General features: G+C 49.1%; 1 protein-coding gene across 1 annotated transcript in view; it reads left to right on the forward strand.

Moving 5' to 3' along the window:
• Positions 1-3,589: 3,589 nt before the first annotated feature.
• Positions 3,590-19,064, forward strand: part of NPEPPS (aminopeptidase puromycin sensitive) — a 34,130-nt gene continuing 18,655 nt past the window's right edge. The window contains exons 1-2 of the mRNA XM_065699409.1: positions 3,590-4,000; positions 12,167-12,251. Of these exons, the coding sequence (XP_065555481.1) occupies positions 3,878-4,000; positions 12,167-12,251 (208 nt within the window). The 5' untranslated portion in view covers positions 3,590-3,877. The remainder of the gene's footprint in view (positions 4,001-12,166; positions 12,252-19,064) is intronic.

Below are 19,064 nucleotides of genomic sequence, written 5' to 3' on the forward strand. Positions count from 1 at the left end.
CGGCAGCTCCCAAAGGCTGGCATGATGCTTGTGGGGGCTCAAATACAGGAGAAGGGCAATGCCCCCCGCCCCGGCAGGAAAACCGGAGCCAGTTTCTCCTCTGGAAAACAGGGATCAAGCCATGGGGTTGTGGATCCTGTCCCAGAGCAGCCAGGGCTGAGTCAACCGGCCCCATGGCCCCAGCGCTTTCCCACACCTCCGGACTTGTGGGGCTGGATTTTTCCAGCCCGTCCGGCTTTCCCAGCTGCGGAGCTGCCCTGTGATGCCATCTCAGCCGGTTTTACCACCCTGAGCAGCCATTCCAGGGCTCTGGAACCCCCCTGGGGCCACGTCCTTGCTGTGGGCATTGCTGGGGAGCACAGCCCAGGAGCATCCCTACCTGCTGTGGTCCAGACTGGGGCAGCAGGCAGAGATGCTCCCAGCAGATTTGGCCTCTGGAGATGCCACTTGATGGTGTCCCCCCAGCCCAAGTGTGACCTTCCTCTTGCAAAACCACCATGCAGGGATTCACCCCATCGGAGTTCAGGACCGGGACTGGGATTTGGAGCATCAGTAAAAGGTGCTGATGCCATTTCCCTCCATCCTTGTGCAACTCGCCCCAGGCACAACAGGAGGGTGACGGTCAGACCCGCACGCACGAGGGCAGGAAGCCATGCACAATCCCTCCCAACCCAGGCCCCAGGAGCCACTTTGCAGCTTCCAGGCTGTTGTCCCCATAGTCCCAAATACCAGAGATTCCTGCCCTAAGCCTCCGGCCCAGACCTGCAAGGCAGGATTAGCTGGTGCCCTCCGGCTGCTCCCACTCTCAGCAGGGACGACACAAAAGAAAAGCCTCTTTTGGGATCTTTTCCTTTTCTTCCCCTTTTCCCCCCTTGTTTTCCTGCACTGACAGCGGTTGGTGGCTGCAGAGGCTCTGGGATAATTACAGCTCCTGGCTTCCACCCCATCCATTTGTCCCAGGCACTCCCTTCCCCAGTCTGGCGCTGCAGGAGAACCCGGTTTGGTTGGGACACGGCGGAGGAGGCGGCTTCCCCCCAGCTCTCTCAGTGGAGGTTCTCTCTTTCTTCCTTTCTTTCTTTCCGGATCCTTGCTGACAGCAGCATCCGTCATCCAACAATATCCCCTGCGTGGACCAGCAGCCGCAGATGGCACCCGGAGCCCTGTGGCCACCGAGCCCTCTCGCTGTCCCCAGTGCAATGAGGGCACCCAGTGACCTGCGTGGCCATCGGGGACAGGAATTAAAGCTCAGAGGAGACAATCCCCGCGGTGCCTGGCAGCTCTGCTCCAGGAATAGGTTTATCCTGCCCCGACCTTGTGCCTGCCCAGCCCCAGACGTGGCTCTGCCCAGGCAGGGTCAATGGTGGCCACAAGCTGTGCCAGGGCATTGGAAGCAGAGGCAAGGTGGGAGGAGAGGGGCTTATAGCTCCGGGAAGGTCTCTTAGCATGGATGTGGTGTTGGCTGGGCACCTCCCCACTGGTGTCAGGGCATCCACAGCACATCCAGGTTGAGTCGTCCTCCATCCAACCCAAGCCAAACCACCGGATCACCGCTGAAGCCCTTCCCTCACTGCAGCAGAGATGGGACACCACCATCACCCATCACCCCATCACCCCACTGGCATCACAGCCTGGAGCTCTACCACCACCAAAACTCTCCCTAGCACCACATCCATGCTCTGTGGATGTCCCTTGGGGGACATCCATCCATGTCCCTTGGGGCTCTGCACCGCACCAGAGTGCTGGGAGGTGCTGGTGGCAGCTTCCCTACTCCACTGCTGCGATTCCAGCTGTTTCCTTGTCTCCCTTCCCCTCCTCAGGGCTCTGCAGCACAATGCGGCCCCACTGAAGCCCCAGATGAACCCAGGCCCCTTGGTTTTCCTAATGTCTGTACCTTCCCTATGCATCCCACTTCGTGCCACCGGCTCCTCCGTGTCCCAGCAGATCCCTCTCGCTCCACAGTAACTGGCATTTTGCACAGCGAGCACCGCTTTCAGCAAAGAGAAATCTCTTTGGGGATTGGGGGGGGGGGGGAAAGGAGGAATTGCATTTCTAGTGGTGGAAAGCAGTTAATGCTTTCCTGCTGCGTCTTAAAAGGAGGGAGGTTGTGGCACCCACAAAGATGCAGCATTGTTCCTTTTGGGGTGCTGAGACTTAAATCAGGTCTGGGTGTGGGCAAAGCCACCAGCGCAGGCTCCCCTCTTCCAAAGGAATTCCATTTTGCGCCTCTTTCCCCCCGCCCCCCATATAAAGCCTTTATTAAGAATCTTTTAAACTTCCTGCTGGTGTTTGTCAGGCACCCAAAGAGCCATCCAACATCACCCGCTTGGGCCATTTATTACCCTGTAACCGCTGCATTGTGTACGGAGCTTTTGAAGAGGGATTCCTCACATAGCATCCTCCACCAGCCCCAGCGATGCTCCGCCACCCTGCAGCCCCCGGCGGGGGGAGTCCCGAAGGGCTGTGGTACCCAGGGCGGCTGCTTGGCGATGGGGAACAGCGCCTCAGCACCCTCACAGGGAAGAGCTTCTGCCTAAGAGCTCAGCTCAGTCTCCCCTCGGGCAGGTTCAAGCCATTCCCCTTGGCCTGTCCCTACAGGCCCTTGTCCCAAGCCCCTCTCCAGGTTCCCTGCAGCACCTTCAGGCACTGGAGCTGCTCTCAGGTCTCCCCTTCAGGAGCCTTCTCTTCTCCAGCTGTACAAATGTGAGGTTTAAGCCGATCCCATTTCCTGGCGCTGGACGTTGGGGACAGTCGCACCCCCCTCGCTCCATGAACGGAGCTGCCTTATCTGGACCGGGCAGCACCCAGGCAGGATGGGACCGGTGTCCTCCACGTACACGGGGCAAGCGCTGCACGATGGGGTGATGAGCACCCCGCCGCCGTAGGGTGCATCTCCCAGCACCACCCGGCTCCGGGGGCACCATGCAAGACCCACTGGTACCAGTGTACCGGGAGCCCCGTTAACGGGATGCCCCGTTCCAAGACCCACTGGTACCAGTGTACCGGGAACCCCGTTAACAGGATGCCCCGTTCCAAGACCCACTGGTACCAGTGTACCGGGAGCCCCGTTAACGGGATGCCTCGTTCCAAGACCCACTGGTACCAGTGTACCGGGAGCCCCGTTAACGGGATGCCCCGTTCCAAGACCCACTGGCACCAGTGTACCGGGAACCCCGTTAACGGGATGCCCCGTTCCAAGACCCACTGGTACCAGTGTACCGGGAACCCCGTTAACGGGATGCCCCGTTCCAAGACCCACTGGTACCAGTGTACCGGGAGCCCCGTTAACGGGATGCCCCGTTCCAAGACCCCCGGGGCATCCCGGCTCTCCGCTAACGAACCGTTCCGCTCCTCCCAGTCCCGATCCCTACAGAACGGGAACGGCACCGAACCGGGAACGCAGCCCTGCGAGCTGCGCATGCGCCTCCATCCTTTTACACCCGCTTACGCAACGCGCTCGCTCTGTACGTGCGCGGCCGCGTGGCGCCGCCGCGCGCGCGCTGTTCCTTCCTCCTCCTCCTTCCTCTTCCCCCCCCCCCTCCCCTCCTCCCGGCTGCCTCGTGCCGGGAGCGCGCGCGCGCGCCCCCGCCCCTCCCTCCTCCTCCTCCCTCCTCCTCCTCCTCCTCCCGCCGCGCCGCCGCCGCCCGTTCTCGGTCCCGCTGTGCCGGTGCGGGGCCGCCGCCGCCGCTTCCCGGTCCCGTTCCCGTTCCCCGTTCCCCGGTCCCGTTCCCGTTCCGCCGGTGCGGGGCCGCCGCGTCCCCGGCAGGAAGCTTCCCCGCTCCGCCGCTGCCCGCCGCCCCGCCGCGGGGGGGCGCAGCCCCGTAACCCTCCCTTTCCCCCCCCCTCCCCTCCCCTTCCCTTCCCCCGGGCTGCCCCCGCCATGCCGGAGAAGCGGCCCTTCGAGCGGCTGCCCGCCGACGTGTCCCCCCTCAACTATGGACTCTGCCTCAAGCCCGACCTCATCGACTTCACCTTCGAGGGCAAGCTGGAGGCCGCCGTGCAGGTAGGGCCGCGCTCCGGCCCCTCCTCATCCTCCGCCGCCGCTGAGGGGACCCGTGCCCTCAGCCCGCCCCTCTCGCCGCCGGGCCCGGCTCCCTTTTCGCTCCTTCCCTCCCTCCGCCAAGGCCCCATCTCCCCCTTCCCATTCCCCTCCTCACCGCCGGGCCCTTGGGGCTCCCCTCCCGGTCCCTCCAGGGCCCGGCCGAGCCGGCCGGGCAGGTGCAGAGAGGCCGCTTGGGGCTCCCCCCCCCCCCCCCATTCAGCCCATACACACACACGGACATGGACCCCACGGCCCGGGGCCTGGCCCGGGGGCCTCGCCCTGCCCTCGGCAGCGGCCTGGGAGGCGCTGGGGGCCTAGCCCCGGCGCCGCGGCCCACCCCCCCGCCCCCCCCCCGTGCCGCCTGCCCCTGTGTGTGTTAGGATGGACATGGAGCGTTGGGAATGCGCTGCCGCGCTGGTATCCCCGGCCTGTTGCCGGCCTCCGGGGTGCTGCTTTTATCCCTCTCCAGCCGTTGCGATGGCTCGGGATTTTGCTGGAAAGGCGAAGAAGCGCACATGCGGTTAAAGCGGCGCTCCCCCCGGTGTGGTACGGTGAGGTGGTAGGCCTCGGTGTCATAGGAAGCTGGAGCCAGAGGCTCGGTGAGCAGTGGGAAGGGTGTGCAGGCTGAAAGCACCGGCTCTGCTGCCTTGTCGGAAAGGCAAAGGCTTCCCCGTGTCCGTGCTCCGCAGCCGGGATGGTTGATGGAAGCCCTGGGGTCTCGCCAGTCATTCCCAGGCTGCTCTGCCAAGATTTCCTAAATCTCCTTCCATGCCTTGTGCAATGGCTTGGAATAGATGCAGAACCGGGAGAGCTCTTCCTTAGGACAGGATGACTGTGTTGAGGGCTCCCAAAGGCTTGAGGGAGATAATGCTGGGACGCAGACAAGAGTTAAAGCGGTGATTAAAGCCTTGGTTTCAAATGAGGCAATAAAACTGCTGAACCTGAAGCACAGGTAACAGAGGGAGCCCGTGCCTGCGAGTGGGTGATGGTGAATCTTGTGACTCTCGGGACCTGGAGGGAGATGGCCAGAGATGAGTAAGTTTGTGTCATGTGGAAGGAGCACTGAAAGCGTGAATGCCTATTGCAGAGCCTGCTCTGAGCTCAAGTGCTCAGGCTGCTGCTCTCTCAGGCCTTTCAGTGGGATGGTGCAGTTTGAGACATTCCCAATCTCTTCCGTCTTAATCCCAGCCACCTATTCCTGTCCTCGCACCCAAGTTGCTGCTCCTCAGGCCTGTTACAGCTGTGGGGCTGTGCTGTAAATGGGATCACTGAAATCATCCAGGTTAAAAATAACCCCCGGGGGGGGGGGGGGGGAGGGGAGTAGTGGCTTTTTAAGCCAGCCTTGCTGTTGAGGAGAGCGTGGTATTGAACAGCAGCCTTGGAAACTTCAGCTAAACGCAGGAATAACGAGGGTTTGGAGGCTTCTGGTGGAGATGGTGGTTGGTTTTGTAGTCCTGGTGAGGTGTTTGTCATGCTGTTTGCTGTGCAGGGGCATTGCTCAATGAATTCCTAGAGCAATGGATAGCACCTGGCAATGTGAAATCCTGGACTTTCCTACCAGCTGAGGGCATGTGTTAAGGAAGAACACTGATCTGTCAGGTTCAAGGTTGTAAAAAGCCCGCGTGTTCACATCACGGTGAGCTCACCTGGTGTTCCCACGGGAGAGGGAATGAACAGAAGTCGAGGGTGAGGCTTTGAGAACGTATCTGAAGTACATATCTTTAGTTTTAAATAGCTTTTAGCAATCGTCGGCTGAATAATCATGAGGCCGCATCCCAGCTGCATGCAAGCAGGCACAAGAGAGGTGCAGGAAGGTGCATGGGATGAGTGTTCACACGCTTGTCTTGAACTAGAAACCCAGACAAGTTTGTGGCTGTGGGTGTCCAAAGCACTATAAAGGCACATTCCAGAAACTTAGAGGGTGGAGAGAAGAATAAGCAGCTCACCTGCAGTGCTGAATGGACAAGATGCTTTTTGCACAAGGGGAATGGCTTCCTTAAGAATATGCGGACATTTATTAGGTTTTTATTCCTGAATCTAGAAAATAACTCGTTTGTGTGCTATTGGTTCAGTTATGGACCCCTTGGCTGTTTCTACTAGCAGCTTGCAATGAGGTGGAGTGTTGCTCGTGTTCTGTTTGCAGCATGCTGGAGAGCTCTGGCATACGTTGTGCCGTTATTGAGGGGAAAGTGCTTTTATGTTAAGGCACAAACTTTGAATGTTCTAGATTGTGGGGAGGGAAATACAGATGCTGCCTCCTCTTGAAGAGCCAGGGAGCCAATCAAGCATAGTTCTTAGTCCCTCTGCTCCATTCCAGCACAATAATGGCTGGGCAAACAACAACCCCCGTCAAGTTCTTAAACCAGCGAGACTTTCTTACCTGTGGGGTGAGTACTGAAACTTTGACACCAGAATAAATCCTGTTTAATCACAAAATGAGGAAACCATCTCATTATGTGCATCAAAAGTGTGTGTTTGCTTTGGGGTGTCTTTGTATCTCCAGTAGCAGAGTGGCATTAGGGAAGGCTGTGATATTTAGTCAAGGTATTACGAGGGAACACTTGGTCAGTCAGGTTGCTTTTCTCACTCAGAGCTGTTAAATAGGATTTGGCAGCCCTCCGTGTGGAATTTTAGCCAGTCTCTCGACTTGAGCACCAAGCCCTAAAGAAATGTTAAATAACTTTCCAGCCTTGGCTTTGGGGCAGTGCATTTGTGTTGGCTTTTGTACGTAGAAAGAACTTAACGCAACGCTTTGTCCTTATGCCGCTATAATAAATGTTACACTTAACATGGCTCTTTCAATTAAGCTTCAGAGGATAAAGCCTTGTATGATTCAAAAGATAAGGCTATTGCTTCTGTGTCAGCGGTGACCAGGTTCATTTCAAAGCCTAAAAGAGAAATGATACGTGGTAGAGGTTTATTGGGGCACTTCTAGTTTTCAGGTTAGGAAATGGGCCCTTTGGGCAGTGTTTGTTGGTTCTTGATAAAGGAATGATACTGGAATCTGCCCCTCGATCTGATTTCCATCAGCTTTTGAAGCTGTGTTGGTGAAGTACCTGAAGTTTTGTCTGGTTCTGTGAAGTTTTGTCTGGTTACTTGAGATGTTTAAATATTATCATATGATAATGATAATAAATAATGTCATGTGATTTAAATAAGGGTCATATGAATATTTCTGAAGCCTGGAGAGTTGTGTAACAATTATATAAACTGTCAGTATTATAATTGCCATTTGTCACAGTTAAATCTTCCCAAATCCTCGACTGAACTGTTTCACAAGGACCCCTGATCACAGCCAGGGCACACCGTGGCTGGGGGAGAAGCAGACATTGTGTGTCGGCAGCAGATCCGGAGCTGAAAGAGTCGCCTACTCTCAATCCTGTGCTCACTCTGTCAGTTATGTCCCCTTTAGCATTTTAAGCTGTTGATTTGTTGGGCGTGTGGGGCTGTCCCTGAATGAGCACAGTTCAGTTCTCTCTTATTTTTGGGTGGAAATAGTTCATCTACTTTATTCATCTGCTCGCTTGAGGTTTCATTATTCTAACCCTGATTCTCAGGCTCTGGTTATCAGTGCAGTGCACTCGTATTACTCAGTGTCTAGGCCAAGTTTTTTCCATTCTGCTTCTGACTCTTGGGAGGCTGAACCAAGGGCTGGAACAAAGAGGGGATGTGCAGCACAAGTCACCAGCAACAGAAACTTCTGGCTCCCAAAGTTCAACCCTTGTTTTAAGCTTCTACGTGCGAGTTCTTAACGCTGTCCTGGCTCCAGAGATGACCTGTCTGGTGTAGAGCTCCAGGAAGGTGCATGGTTGTCCTCTAACTTCCTGGTATTTCCCTCTATATAAACTACCTTCTTCAGAGAGTGTTGTGTGGTGATTCATTCCTTTCATTGGAAATGGCATTGAGGTGTTCCTTGGCTGCAAAGCAACCTGTCTCTATAAAGAATTTACAACCTGAGGTGGATGGCTCTCTTCAGTATCTTTTGCAGTCCCTTTAATATGTCTTAAGGATACTGTTATATTTAGCAATGTTTAACCTGTATCTGTTGCTTTTTATAGGTTAATTATGCAGTGTCTGCTAGACTAAAGACTGTGTAGTCTTCTGATCCTGCTGCATGCCAGATAAAGATTTATTGTGATGCTCTTCTATGTAAACCTTGGAAAAAAGAAGCTTTAATGGGTGGAGTATTTGTGCTCAGTATCTCTTGGGGGGGAGAAATTGTGTTATCCAGCATTGTAACTTACATTTCCAGCCTGTGAAATTAGATCTGAATCTGAGTGTTGGAGTCTAGAGCTTCAAAATCAGGACCTCAGGGCTGTGTGTACCCTGGTGACACAAGCTTCCAACCAGGAATGCCTTTGCTCCCCTTCAAAAGGCCCCTTTCAGTTGTGTCATTCATAAGGTGAAATGATTGCATCGATTGTAGTTACATAGGGGTTTACATGCTTGTGTGTATTTGACACTCCTGAAGTATGTAGTTGGATGCTCTTTGGAATAAAGTGAGTTTTTCCAGTAGTGGCATTGGTAGTTTACTAGTTGTGTACTGAAATTTGCTTGAGGTGCAGATTAATAAAGCTCTTCATTCGTTTTCTCCTTGAAGTTCTGAGTTCTTAAGAAGATCCTACAACACAACCGAGGTAATGTTAGGTGTCTGTTCTTAGGGAGTAAAGTGCTAAAAACATGCATACTTGTTGTAATGCTACATTTAGAAAAGGACTCTGAAGCCGAGTGACAGGATCTTTACCTAGTCTTACAACTGGCTCTTGGGAATTAGCTTTGACTATAGATAATGTCTTTTGGTGCCCCTCAGCCTGTATTTCAGGTGGGCTGGCATTCTACTGAAGCCATTCAAATTCTTCTTTGAAATGCCCTAAAAAGCTTTTTCCATCAAGTCCTTTCCTGCTCTGGTAACTGGGGAAAATCAAAAGCTTCACAACACCTTTGCAGAGCCAAATGATTTGCCCTTTCAGCTCTTCTTCCATCCAGTGATGTTATCTTGGAAAACTTCTTGGGAGAACTTCAGCCGTTGTCTCCTATTAGGTGAGATTTTCCTTCCCAGAGCACAGGTGCAGATGTGCAGGAGGTTGGGAAGTGTCTAACACCAGGTTACCACCACAGTTAAACGTCTGGAAGGGCTGCAGTTTCGTTGCAGAGCAGACCTGCTTGAGGTGTCTGTGCCTGGCTACTCTCAACAGGTATTTTAATGTTAGTAGGGTTTCATCAAAACCAACAGCTTTTAAGTGTTGAAACACTCCTTAGATCCAGACATTGGTTTTAGTTCATCTGCTGCTTTTAGGCATGTCAGCCTTCTGGCAAAGCTACGTTCATTGTGGGCATTTGGTGCTTGCTCTTGCCTTGATTAGCCTCTTCTTACTGAAGAGTAAATGGATTCGATTCCAGAGCAAGGTGAAGCAGGGTGACAGTCTGCACGTACAGACCTTTGTAATTGGTTATACCTGATGCAGTGAGATGCTTTTTACCTTTAAATATGATTGAATTCATGAAAAGCACTGCATGAGCAGAGCATCTCTCTTGCAAAGCACGGTACTAGTAGAAATGGCCAAGCAGTTTCAGGGTACCACTTAGAGCAAAACACGTTGATTCACCTTCATGATGTCTGGTGTCTGTAAGCATTAGGGCATGTGCTCTTGTGGGATGAGTGGTTGGAAGTGTGCTGGGCAGTTTATAGCTTTGTTTTGTGTCTGTATTTAATGTTTTTTAGTGGATCAGAGGGAGGGGGCTCTCACAGCCTTTGTGCCAACATGACATCTCTGCTTTCCCCACTGAATTCAGTGAGTGCTCTGCACAGTGCACTGTCGGCATTCACATCTGCACACTGAGTTATGCTCTTCGTCTTGGGGAGTTGGAGGATAAACACTTTATAGGCTGTTGGTTCACTTGGCCCCTTTAAATGTTCTCTGCTGGGTTGCACTCTTGTAAAACTGGCTTGATGCTTGTAGGAGGTAAGGAAAAACCCCTGAAAATAGGCAATTGCCTTTCTAAGGCACCTCTGAAGCTGTCTCTGCTTAAACCTAAGCTTATTTTGCAGGCAGAGCGCTGCACTCAAAGTTCTGCTGTCCTCAGAAGAGGTTGTTTTTTAAAGATGGAGCCTATTGTTCAACCCAGCATTGTCTGCAATTTGGACAACTCTTGCTGCATCTTGAATTCTTCATGAAGAGAGATTTGGATTTGTAGATTGAATAGAGGTCCCTCTTAGACACTTAGAAAAAGCTTTTCTCAGTCTGATTTTTTTTTTCTGTGTGTGTTTAAGAAGACCTTGAAAAACCCCAAACCCTCATGTAGTGACGAAAAGTGCTGGGCTTTGATCTGAGGCTCTGGAAAGTGTTGTAATCCTTCAGTTGCATGCACACCACGCTTGTAAATCTGTGCTAGAAGCATCAAACCTAACCTGTGTCGCTTCAGCTGCTACACTTGTTGGTTTTGTGCTCTGCAAGGCTGGCGGTTGTAGAATCAGGTTAAGTTTTGGTTTCATTACCATGAAGAGGCAACATGGAGCTCTTGGGCTCCATACGATGCACTGCAGCATGACTGACAGGCAGGGTTTGGAAGGAGTCACTAAGAGTTAGGCTTGTCAAAAGGTCTAAGCCCTTACATAGAATGTGTTATACACAACTCTGTTCATAGGAATAAGCCAGATTCAAGCTGGGGACTGGGGCTAGAAAGAATCTGCTGTGTTAGGTTTGTCATGTGTCAGCCATGTGTCAGGTTGGCTTTCCCTGGAGTATCTGGTGTTAGCCCTTTAGTTAATTCGATGGACCCTTCTAGGGATGGGGGTTCCCCTGTTAAGATGTATATTTAAATTTCTTAAGCCTCTCTTACCCCTGACTACACCTGACTTTGGTTTTTATGTACAGAATGACAGAGGAGCCATTCCTTTAGTAGGCCTGGGTACAGTGGCTTAGGACTGAATATCTGCTTCTGTGTAGTCCCTTGTGTAGATACCAGCTCCTTTACATCAGAGTGATAAAGTCAACTTCAACTCTGACCCTTCAGCTTCTTATTTTGGCTGTACTTGTAATACATGCAGTTCCATTTGGCTGATGAGTGGTGACTTGGTGTGCATGGGCAGAGCACTTTGCTACAGGGGAGCTCTGCATTTGATGGAACCAGTTCCCACCACAGAGTGGTCCAGCTGGTTTCTGCTCTGTACAGACATGGGTAATTGGTGTCAATAGTGTGTTTTAAGGTTATAATAGTGAAAAAAACCAAGACGGGTAGAAATCCTTAGGCTAAGGAACTTACAATCTGGGGCAGGAAGCAATTCCTATGTGCCTATGTTAAACTGTAGTTGGCTGTTGTGGAAATTCTCTCTATTCGTAGAGGTGTTGCCTACTCCTAGAAAGTGTATCCTGGACTAGCGGAGTTACCAGTTCAGTCCAGTGTGATGATTCTGGTGGTTTCAGCCATAAGTTTCTAAATAATTCCTAGTTTAATTCCCAAATATTTTACCCCATCGTAATTAATTGATATTTAATTTGAATTCCTCTGTATTCAAGCTCTTGCATCCAAATAGAAAGCTGGCGCAGTGAGACAGTTTATTACTACTCTGGGAGCTGGCCACTTGTTAAATAAAGCAAAGCTTGCCTAGCCAAGAGCTGGCAGAAGGAAAGCTTTTGGGAAGATGGAAAGGCAAATTTCTTGGCAGATGTTTTCAACCTAAGAAGCTCCTCCAGTGGTGTGAGTTGAGCACACGGTACCCAAGGTTGTATTTCTGAGCAGCTCCCAAAGATGTAAGTTTGGGTTCAAAAGCTTTGAATGTAGTCATCTCTGAAAGGATGCTTGAGGCTTTCTATCTATTTTTATTGGTCTTGGATTCCCAGCCATGTACAAGGCCCCTATTGTCGAGCTCTCATACCAATTTTTAACAGGCAGTCTGTTCCCTTAAATAACTTCCAGCCTTGATAAGTAGGTCTGGATGGCTTGAACAGGATTCAAGTGCGCATGTTCTGCCACAAGGGAGAGCAGGCAGTGGAGTATCTCTTTCCTTACCGCTCTTAAACACTGAGTTTGATTTCACTTGATGGCAGAGGGGGTTTGGGGTTAAAGGGAGGTGGGAATGCCTACCCAAGGCAGCACCATTTGATGCTCATCACATTTCTCTTCCAGGTGAAAAATGCAACCAACCAAATTGTGATGAACTGTGCGGACATTGACATTATTACAGCTTCCTATGCGCCGGAAGGAGATGAAGGTAGGATTCTTTTGTTGCTGGAGCTTTTACCTGTTTATCTATTTCATTTCTGATGTGAGATGCTGCTGCCAACAGTTAACAACTGTGATTGCAACATTATGTAAGAGTTTGATAAGCTAAACTACCCCTGGAAGCACAAAATTTGTTATCTAACCTTCATTCTCTTGTCATTGCTACGCTTTACATCATGTTTAAATACATTACCTTGAGCTTCCATGACATCTACTTTCTACACCACGGTGCCTGAGTGTTGTAGGCTAAACGATGTTTGACTGTTCCTACATTATTATTTATCTTTATCCTGGATAACTGTGCAGGAACATGATCTGTGCTGATGGACTTTGCAATATTGACAAAATCTGTGACGAGGGTTTAGATAAGGAACGCATCAATAATAGCCTGAAGCAGGAATTACTCATTGGGAAGGGTTTGAAAAAGTACAGAAGACACTTTATTGACGTCTAGCAAGATGGTGCAAGGGTAAGGCAACATGGGGAAAGGAGAGGGGCTTTTGACAAGGGCCTGTAAGGAAAGGCCAAGGGGAATGGCTTTAACCTGCCAGAAGAGAGATTGAGATGAGCTCTTAGGCAGAAGAGCTTAAGCAGGGTCACAGGGAAGAACTCTGTGAGGCCAGGTTGGATGTGGTTTGGAGCCAGCTGCTCTAGTGGAAGGTTTTCTTGCCCATGGTAAGGGGTTGGAACTGGATGAGCTTTAAGGTCCCTTCCAACCCAAACCAGGCTGGGATTCTATGATGATTCCATGATCCTATGGCTAATGGATTTGTACGTGGCAAGTAGAATGTCTACAACGAGTCATTGCATTTAAACTGGTTTGAATGATTTTTAACAGAGTATTAAAGAAACCAGAGGGCTTCTTAAATACAGTTGAGACCAGGGGCAGTGCTTAGGTGGATGGGGAGCTCTGTCCTAAGGAAGTAGCTTTGGCTGGGTGTGTTGTGGAAAAGTAGAGCTCACAGCAGGAAGTGCAGTCGCAGGGAGGGAGGGTGGCAGGCAAGAATATTACCAAAGAGCTTGGAGCCTGGCCACTGGCTTTCGATAGTGAAAGAACAGAGCAGTGCTTCCTGCTTGCTCCATTCGGGCTCGGGGTTGTCCCCTAGTGCTCCATTCCTGCTTGCCTTTCATTAGTGAGCTTCAGGTGATTGGGTGCCCCCAGGTTGCTAAGTGCTCCTGGAGCTATTTCATACACTGAGTAATGAAGTGATAACAAGAGTGGTAGTAATAGCAGAGCGTGTGTGGAGTCTGCTCTTCCTACCACCCTGCCATAGGCCCAAGCCACCTATTTTGTCATTGAGAAAATGAAAATGAGTGGAAAAGGTACCTAGGAATAAAGGCTTTTTCCAGTCAAATCAGGAAAAATACATAAAATAGAGAGGATATCTATTTTAATGTATTGTATTTGTTATGTTCACAGCTGATTTCCCTCTTGTAGGGGTCTGTTTTTCTCTTCTTTTAACAGCATATACTTGTAACTTCAGAGTATCAATAGTAGAGCTTAATGGAGACCTAAACCCAAGCACACTGCAAGTGAGCCTGTGGCTTAAATTCATCCATTCTGCTTTTTCAGACAGCCTTGAACGTGGTACTTGGGACACGAAAGAACACAAATGCAGCTTCTTGTTGTATCCTCAATACTCGAGGTGCAGCTTTGTTGCATGTTTACTATAGCGATACTCAGGCTTCATGGGGTTAAAGCATATTTTTCAGTTTGGTAAAGTGCCAGCTGGTGTAATGGCTTTGGAAGGAAAATTGCATGGAATTGGCAGGCTGTTTGCTGGCACCTGTTGATACAGATCCAGTCAGACTTACTAACGCTTCTATTGTGAGCAGCTTTTGGATGGGGATTGTATAACTGGTCTCAAAACCAGAGTCTGAAATACAGCCTAGTGAACCAACAGGAGTATCAGCCACATCCTTTGGATTGAGTTGCTTAGGTGAGCCTCATACCAATGGGAGAGTATGTTTGAAAATGAGGGAGAAGTTGGGGATATTTTCCCCTTTAAAGGCTGGAGTGAGGAATTGTATCCTCATAGCTCTGTACCTTGGTGGGGAAGAGTTTCTCTCCCATGTGCTTGCAAACATGAGACAAAAGGTAATCGACTGCTTATCTTCCTTCAAGTGTGGCTCTGTAGCTGTGTGGAAAAGAGACCTTCTTGTCCAGGAGGTCCCTTTCCCTTGTTTGTGCAGGTGAGTTGGTGACTTTGGTGCAGAATAGTTGATTCTTTCCCTCATAATTCTTGGTAGTCTCAAGTGCACTGTGACTTGTACGACAGGAACCTTGGCTACAACTGTGGGCCGTGTTTTCCCTCCCCTGCTATTCACTTTTAAGGGTGGATAACAGCAGAGGGTAGAGCTGAGATTTGAATTTGAAAGTTTAATGCAGATTTGCAGAAAAATCAGATTATTGCCCAATATTTGACGGGAAGCTGAGGGAGCTTTAAAATCAAAGTCAAAAATGGTGCTGCATAATCCACAATGGAGTGATAGTGAATAATAAACTGGGAGAGATGCGTTGTGCAATGCTTCAGAGTTGAAAAATCCTGTTTCATCACAAAATGAGTGTAGTGATTGGAACTGGAAGTTGTGGATTTGCTGTGTGTGCCAGGTATGCTGTAATGGAACAAAGCTTCTCAAAAGACTTGAGTTTTCCATTGCTGAAGTCATGAGCAGCTCCTCCCACTCCTCAGAACGAGCAATTGGGTTTGTTCTTTCCAGAAGCTGCTCTTTAGCATCTGTAGTCAAGTATCTATAGTGCAGCCTTAGCACTTAGGTGTGCACTTGCTGTGCTGCCTCTGTCCAAATGATTGGCTTTGCTCAGCTGAATGAAGACCTGAGAAGTCATTCTGGAGCTAGTTGGTTCTTCAGTTTAATGTGACGGGATTGAGTTTCATGTGCAGTACTTGGAGTGTCCTGTAAATCTCTCTTTTAAGGGGCTGTGAAATTGTGATGGAGTCATAATCAGTGAACTGCGTTGTCTTCAGCTTGGAAAGCTTTTCAGATACAGCGGGATCTAAAGCAGCTTCTTCAGTTTAGAGATGCTTGGAGGGTGGTAGTTGGCAGTTTCTCGTGGAAAATGAGAAGCAACCGTAGTGATGTTTGCTTAGCAGGAATCATTGAGTGAATTTTGATTTGTACTTCAACCTTTCAAAGGTTTTAAGGCCAGAACTCATTGTTTTAGTGTTTGGGACATGCTTGAGTGCTAGTGCTAGGTGCAGATTATACCAAAGCCACGGCTGAAAGCTGAGCAGTGTGCCCCAAGTGTATCTAAGCGATGCTTTCCCCTGGCCTGGGAGCACAAGCACAGCACCATGAGCATCACAGTCTGAGATCACTGTGCTGCGAAGGGGAAGCAATGCTTGTCCTCACTCCCTCCCATCTGCTGGAGTTAGTGGTTGCACTGCAGAGCATCCCTGTGGATCAGGAAACTGCACTGGCTAAAAACTGCCTCTACAAAGGGAAAAAAGAAGGGCAGCTTGGAGACACATCACCTCCTGACCCTGATGATTGTATGTGGATGCCAGTGGAAGGAAGGGAATGGGAACATGCAGCTGGGGCCAGGTGGGAAAAATGAGGCTATTGTCTCTGCCCTTGGCAAACTAGATTTGTTTAAGCCAGTTGTGCAACCTTTCATTGTAGAAAAGCTCATCTTCATCCTCTCTTCTGGAGAGGGCTTGGCGTGACAGAATGTGTAATGGTGGGGTTTTTAAGGAGGCCTGGGCTGCGTTGGCAGGGACAGTTTGGGAATATCAAATACCTCTGACTCCTTGAAAGGATTTTACAACCACTGGTTCCAAACACACGAGATGGGAAAGGGCTCGAAAGCATTAGTGTTCTAGGGAATTGAGTCAGCATAGCTCAGTGGCTGATGCTGGAGGAGCTCAGCGTGCGCTATGTCAACACGTAGCTGCTTCAAGCTAACATGCTTGATTTGCAGGTAGAGCAGCAGTGTACGCACTCACTGCAGCTCAGTTGATGACTGCAAGTTCATTAAGCCACCATACCTTAATTGTCAGGGACTCCTTCATGTCGTGGAATGAGGGCTACTTGAAAAAACACCATCTCTTGCACTTGGCTTCATCTTCAGTTCGAAATACATGCACATTTGCTGCTGCTTCAAACCTCTGGCTGGGATCCCCGTATATAAGCATGTAATACAGCAGTTAATGAGCCCAATTGCTGTACTCTGGTTGCTGTGCAGTTTCAGAAAGGCCTCTTTGGAGGGACTCTGATTTATTTCCAATGCTATTGTCAACTTTGATATGGAGTGCTCCGAGCTGGGGAGAGTTGCGAGATCAGATCTTTATGCTTTTTCTTTCCCAAAGACATGGAGCACTAACAGCTTTTTCCTTTCTCATGCAGCTTGGTCCAGGCTCTGTACTAATGTGCTAGTGATTAACTTGCAACCTTGCCGTGCCAAACTCTCCAAAGTTCACAGGCTGCCAAAATTGTGTTGTTCTCTTCAGGAGCTTTTGTATTCAATGCGGTGAGGAATTCAGACAGCCTCTTACTGCAATTACATCTTTGTTATAAGCAGTTCGCTTAAACTCTTAACAAAAAGTATTGTTGATGGCTTTCCATGGTTCTTTTTTCCTCTGGATTAAATTAATGGCACTGAATAGTTAGTTTATAAAGAAGAAAGTATCTTTGAATCTTTCATTTGTATTCTGCTGGTTTGGAAATTGATGGATAAGCAGCTTCTCTTTGGAAATGGCAAGAAGTTGCTGGAGCTGAGAGTGGAAAGACCCCAATTCCTCAAGGAGTACCCATGTTGTGAAGCTGGAAATGAGTGTTATTTTGTGGTGGAGGTGGATAAAGCTTTTATGTGTTCATGAGATGGTCAGGACAAGCAGGGCTGCAGTATCACACAGCTCGGCCTCAGTGGGGATTGGGATCAGCCTGCGCACAAGGCATCATTCCTGAGCTGGCTGTTTCCAGCCCATTTAAACTCTAACTTGTTTAAACCTTGTTTCTAACCGTGGTGTAATTGGGATCTAATGCTGGAAAAGTCAGGTTGAGAAGCCCTTTGAAACACGGTTGTTCTCTACAAGGTGTTTTCCCAGGGGCAAAAAACACCTAAAGGTCTTCCTTCTTCCAGCGCTGGGCATGTTTGCCTGTGTCTTTCCTATGGCTTTCCTAGTGCAGATTCTAAAGGTTGTAACATATCAGAGCTACAAATTCCAATACACCGAAGAAGAATTCACTTTTGGGATAGGAGGAGGGGGAAACTTGATCTCCATTGTCAACCTTTGGCAGAAGATCTGCATAACCCGCATTCTTCTGTATTTCTCAGTTTTAGTAGGTTAGAACTATGATCCTCAAGTCATGGTGTTGTTTGTCTTTGCTATCAGATTGTTTCCATTCGAAGCTGTAAAAAGATAAAAATGGGTTTGGTTTGGTTTGGTTTGCTGTGGTCATTTTAAACACACACACAGGGGGGGAAGTGTTTCTGCATTCTTGTACTGATCTGTATCAGGCATTTCGCAGGTTTTCCTTCAGCCTCTGACCACAGGCTGTCAGCTCAGCTCTGCAGGTTGTCCAGCAGCAGGATTCCTCCCTGGAAGCCTAACATAAATTCCCAACAGGTATCCAGCCCTGCCCAAAGTCACTAATATGCTATTGCAGAACAGGTTTGTTGTCTGTTGGACTCTTAAAGATAGCCAGGGTCAAAATTCAGTGCCTCTAGATGTAGTCAGCACTCAGCTCCATTCGCTGTTGTGGGAAGCCCACCTGGGATGTTGTACATTAGCATTGTTCCCTGAATATCTTCTCTCTGACTCTTATATCATCTCCTTTCCTGCCTCAGTGTTCCCCAGAGTTACAAGAACCAAAGCTAAACTTCTACTTTGTGTTGCTCACTGCCCAATGCTTGCTGGCATTTTGATGTCCTTGGCATGTATTCTGTTTGAGTGGTCCATCTGATCCCTCTTGGAGTTGATTTTAAAAGTCTTGGAACTCCTCAGTACAGACCAGTTCTTGTACTTGACCCTCTAAAGAACATTTTTTCCTTGAATTTGTGCTGTATTTTCTTTTACAGCTAGAGTTGTTTTATTGTAAGCACTCGTGGATTATGTACCCTGGCATGGTGGTTAGCTCTGATTAAACACTGAGCAGAGCCCTGTGAAACCAGTAGTTAAGACTAATGCATTCATGCAGTTCCTGCATTTGTTCTCTATGAGCAGAGGTTGGTATTAACTCTGACTTACAGCTGAAATCATGCTATTCCAGAATAAATAGCACTTTACATTGTAGAATAGAAACATGTTTCCTGTTGTCACATATGGAACAACTTAACTGAACATCTCGTGAGCGTGTTCCGGCTGCCTCTGAAACCAAATACCTGGATCCTTGCAGGGATACTTGAGCATGGAAACAGGTCATTGTAAATTAAATTATTGTTTCAAACAAGCTTTGTTCTTCAGAATTCCCTGTAAGGAAGGAGCTGATAGAGTGGAAGGTTTTTCTTTTAGGATGTTTCTGTATCACCACACTTTCCAGCATTCTTTCTTTGTCCTTTGTGACCATTCAAAGCTAGTATCTACTTCAGCAGAGAACTGAAGCTGTTCATTGAGTCTTTCTTCCTAAATCAATTTAAAAGTACCTGTGAAAGTTCCTAGAACCATTTCATGATCCCAGGTGTGTTTTCATTTGATCTGAGTGATGTGAGAGGGCTGGGACAAGCAGCTTGTATTAGGAATCATTAAATCTCGGAATGGTTTGGGTTGGAAGGGACCTTAAAGATCATCTAGTTTCAACTGCCAGGTTTCATTGGTTGCTTGCATTTATATCTTTCTGGATT

The sequence above is a fragment of the Lathamus discolor genome, chromosome 20 (assembly GCF_037157495.1).
Source record: "Lathamus discolor isolate bLatDis1 chromosome 20, bLatDis1.hap1, whole genome shotgun sequence".
Classification (NCBI taxonomy): Eukaryota; Metazoa; Chordata; class Aves; order Psittaciformes; family Psittacidae; genus Lathamus; species Lathamus discolor.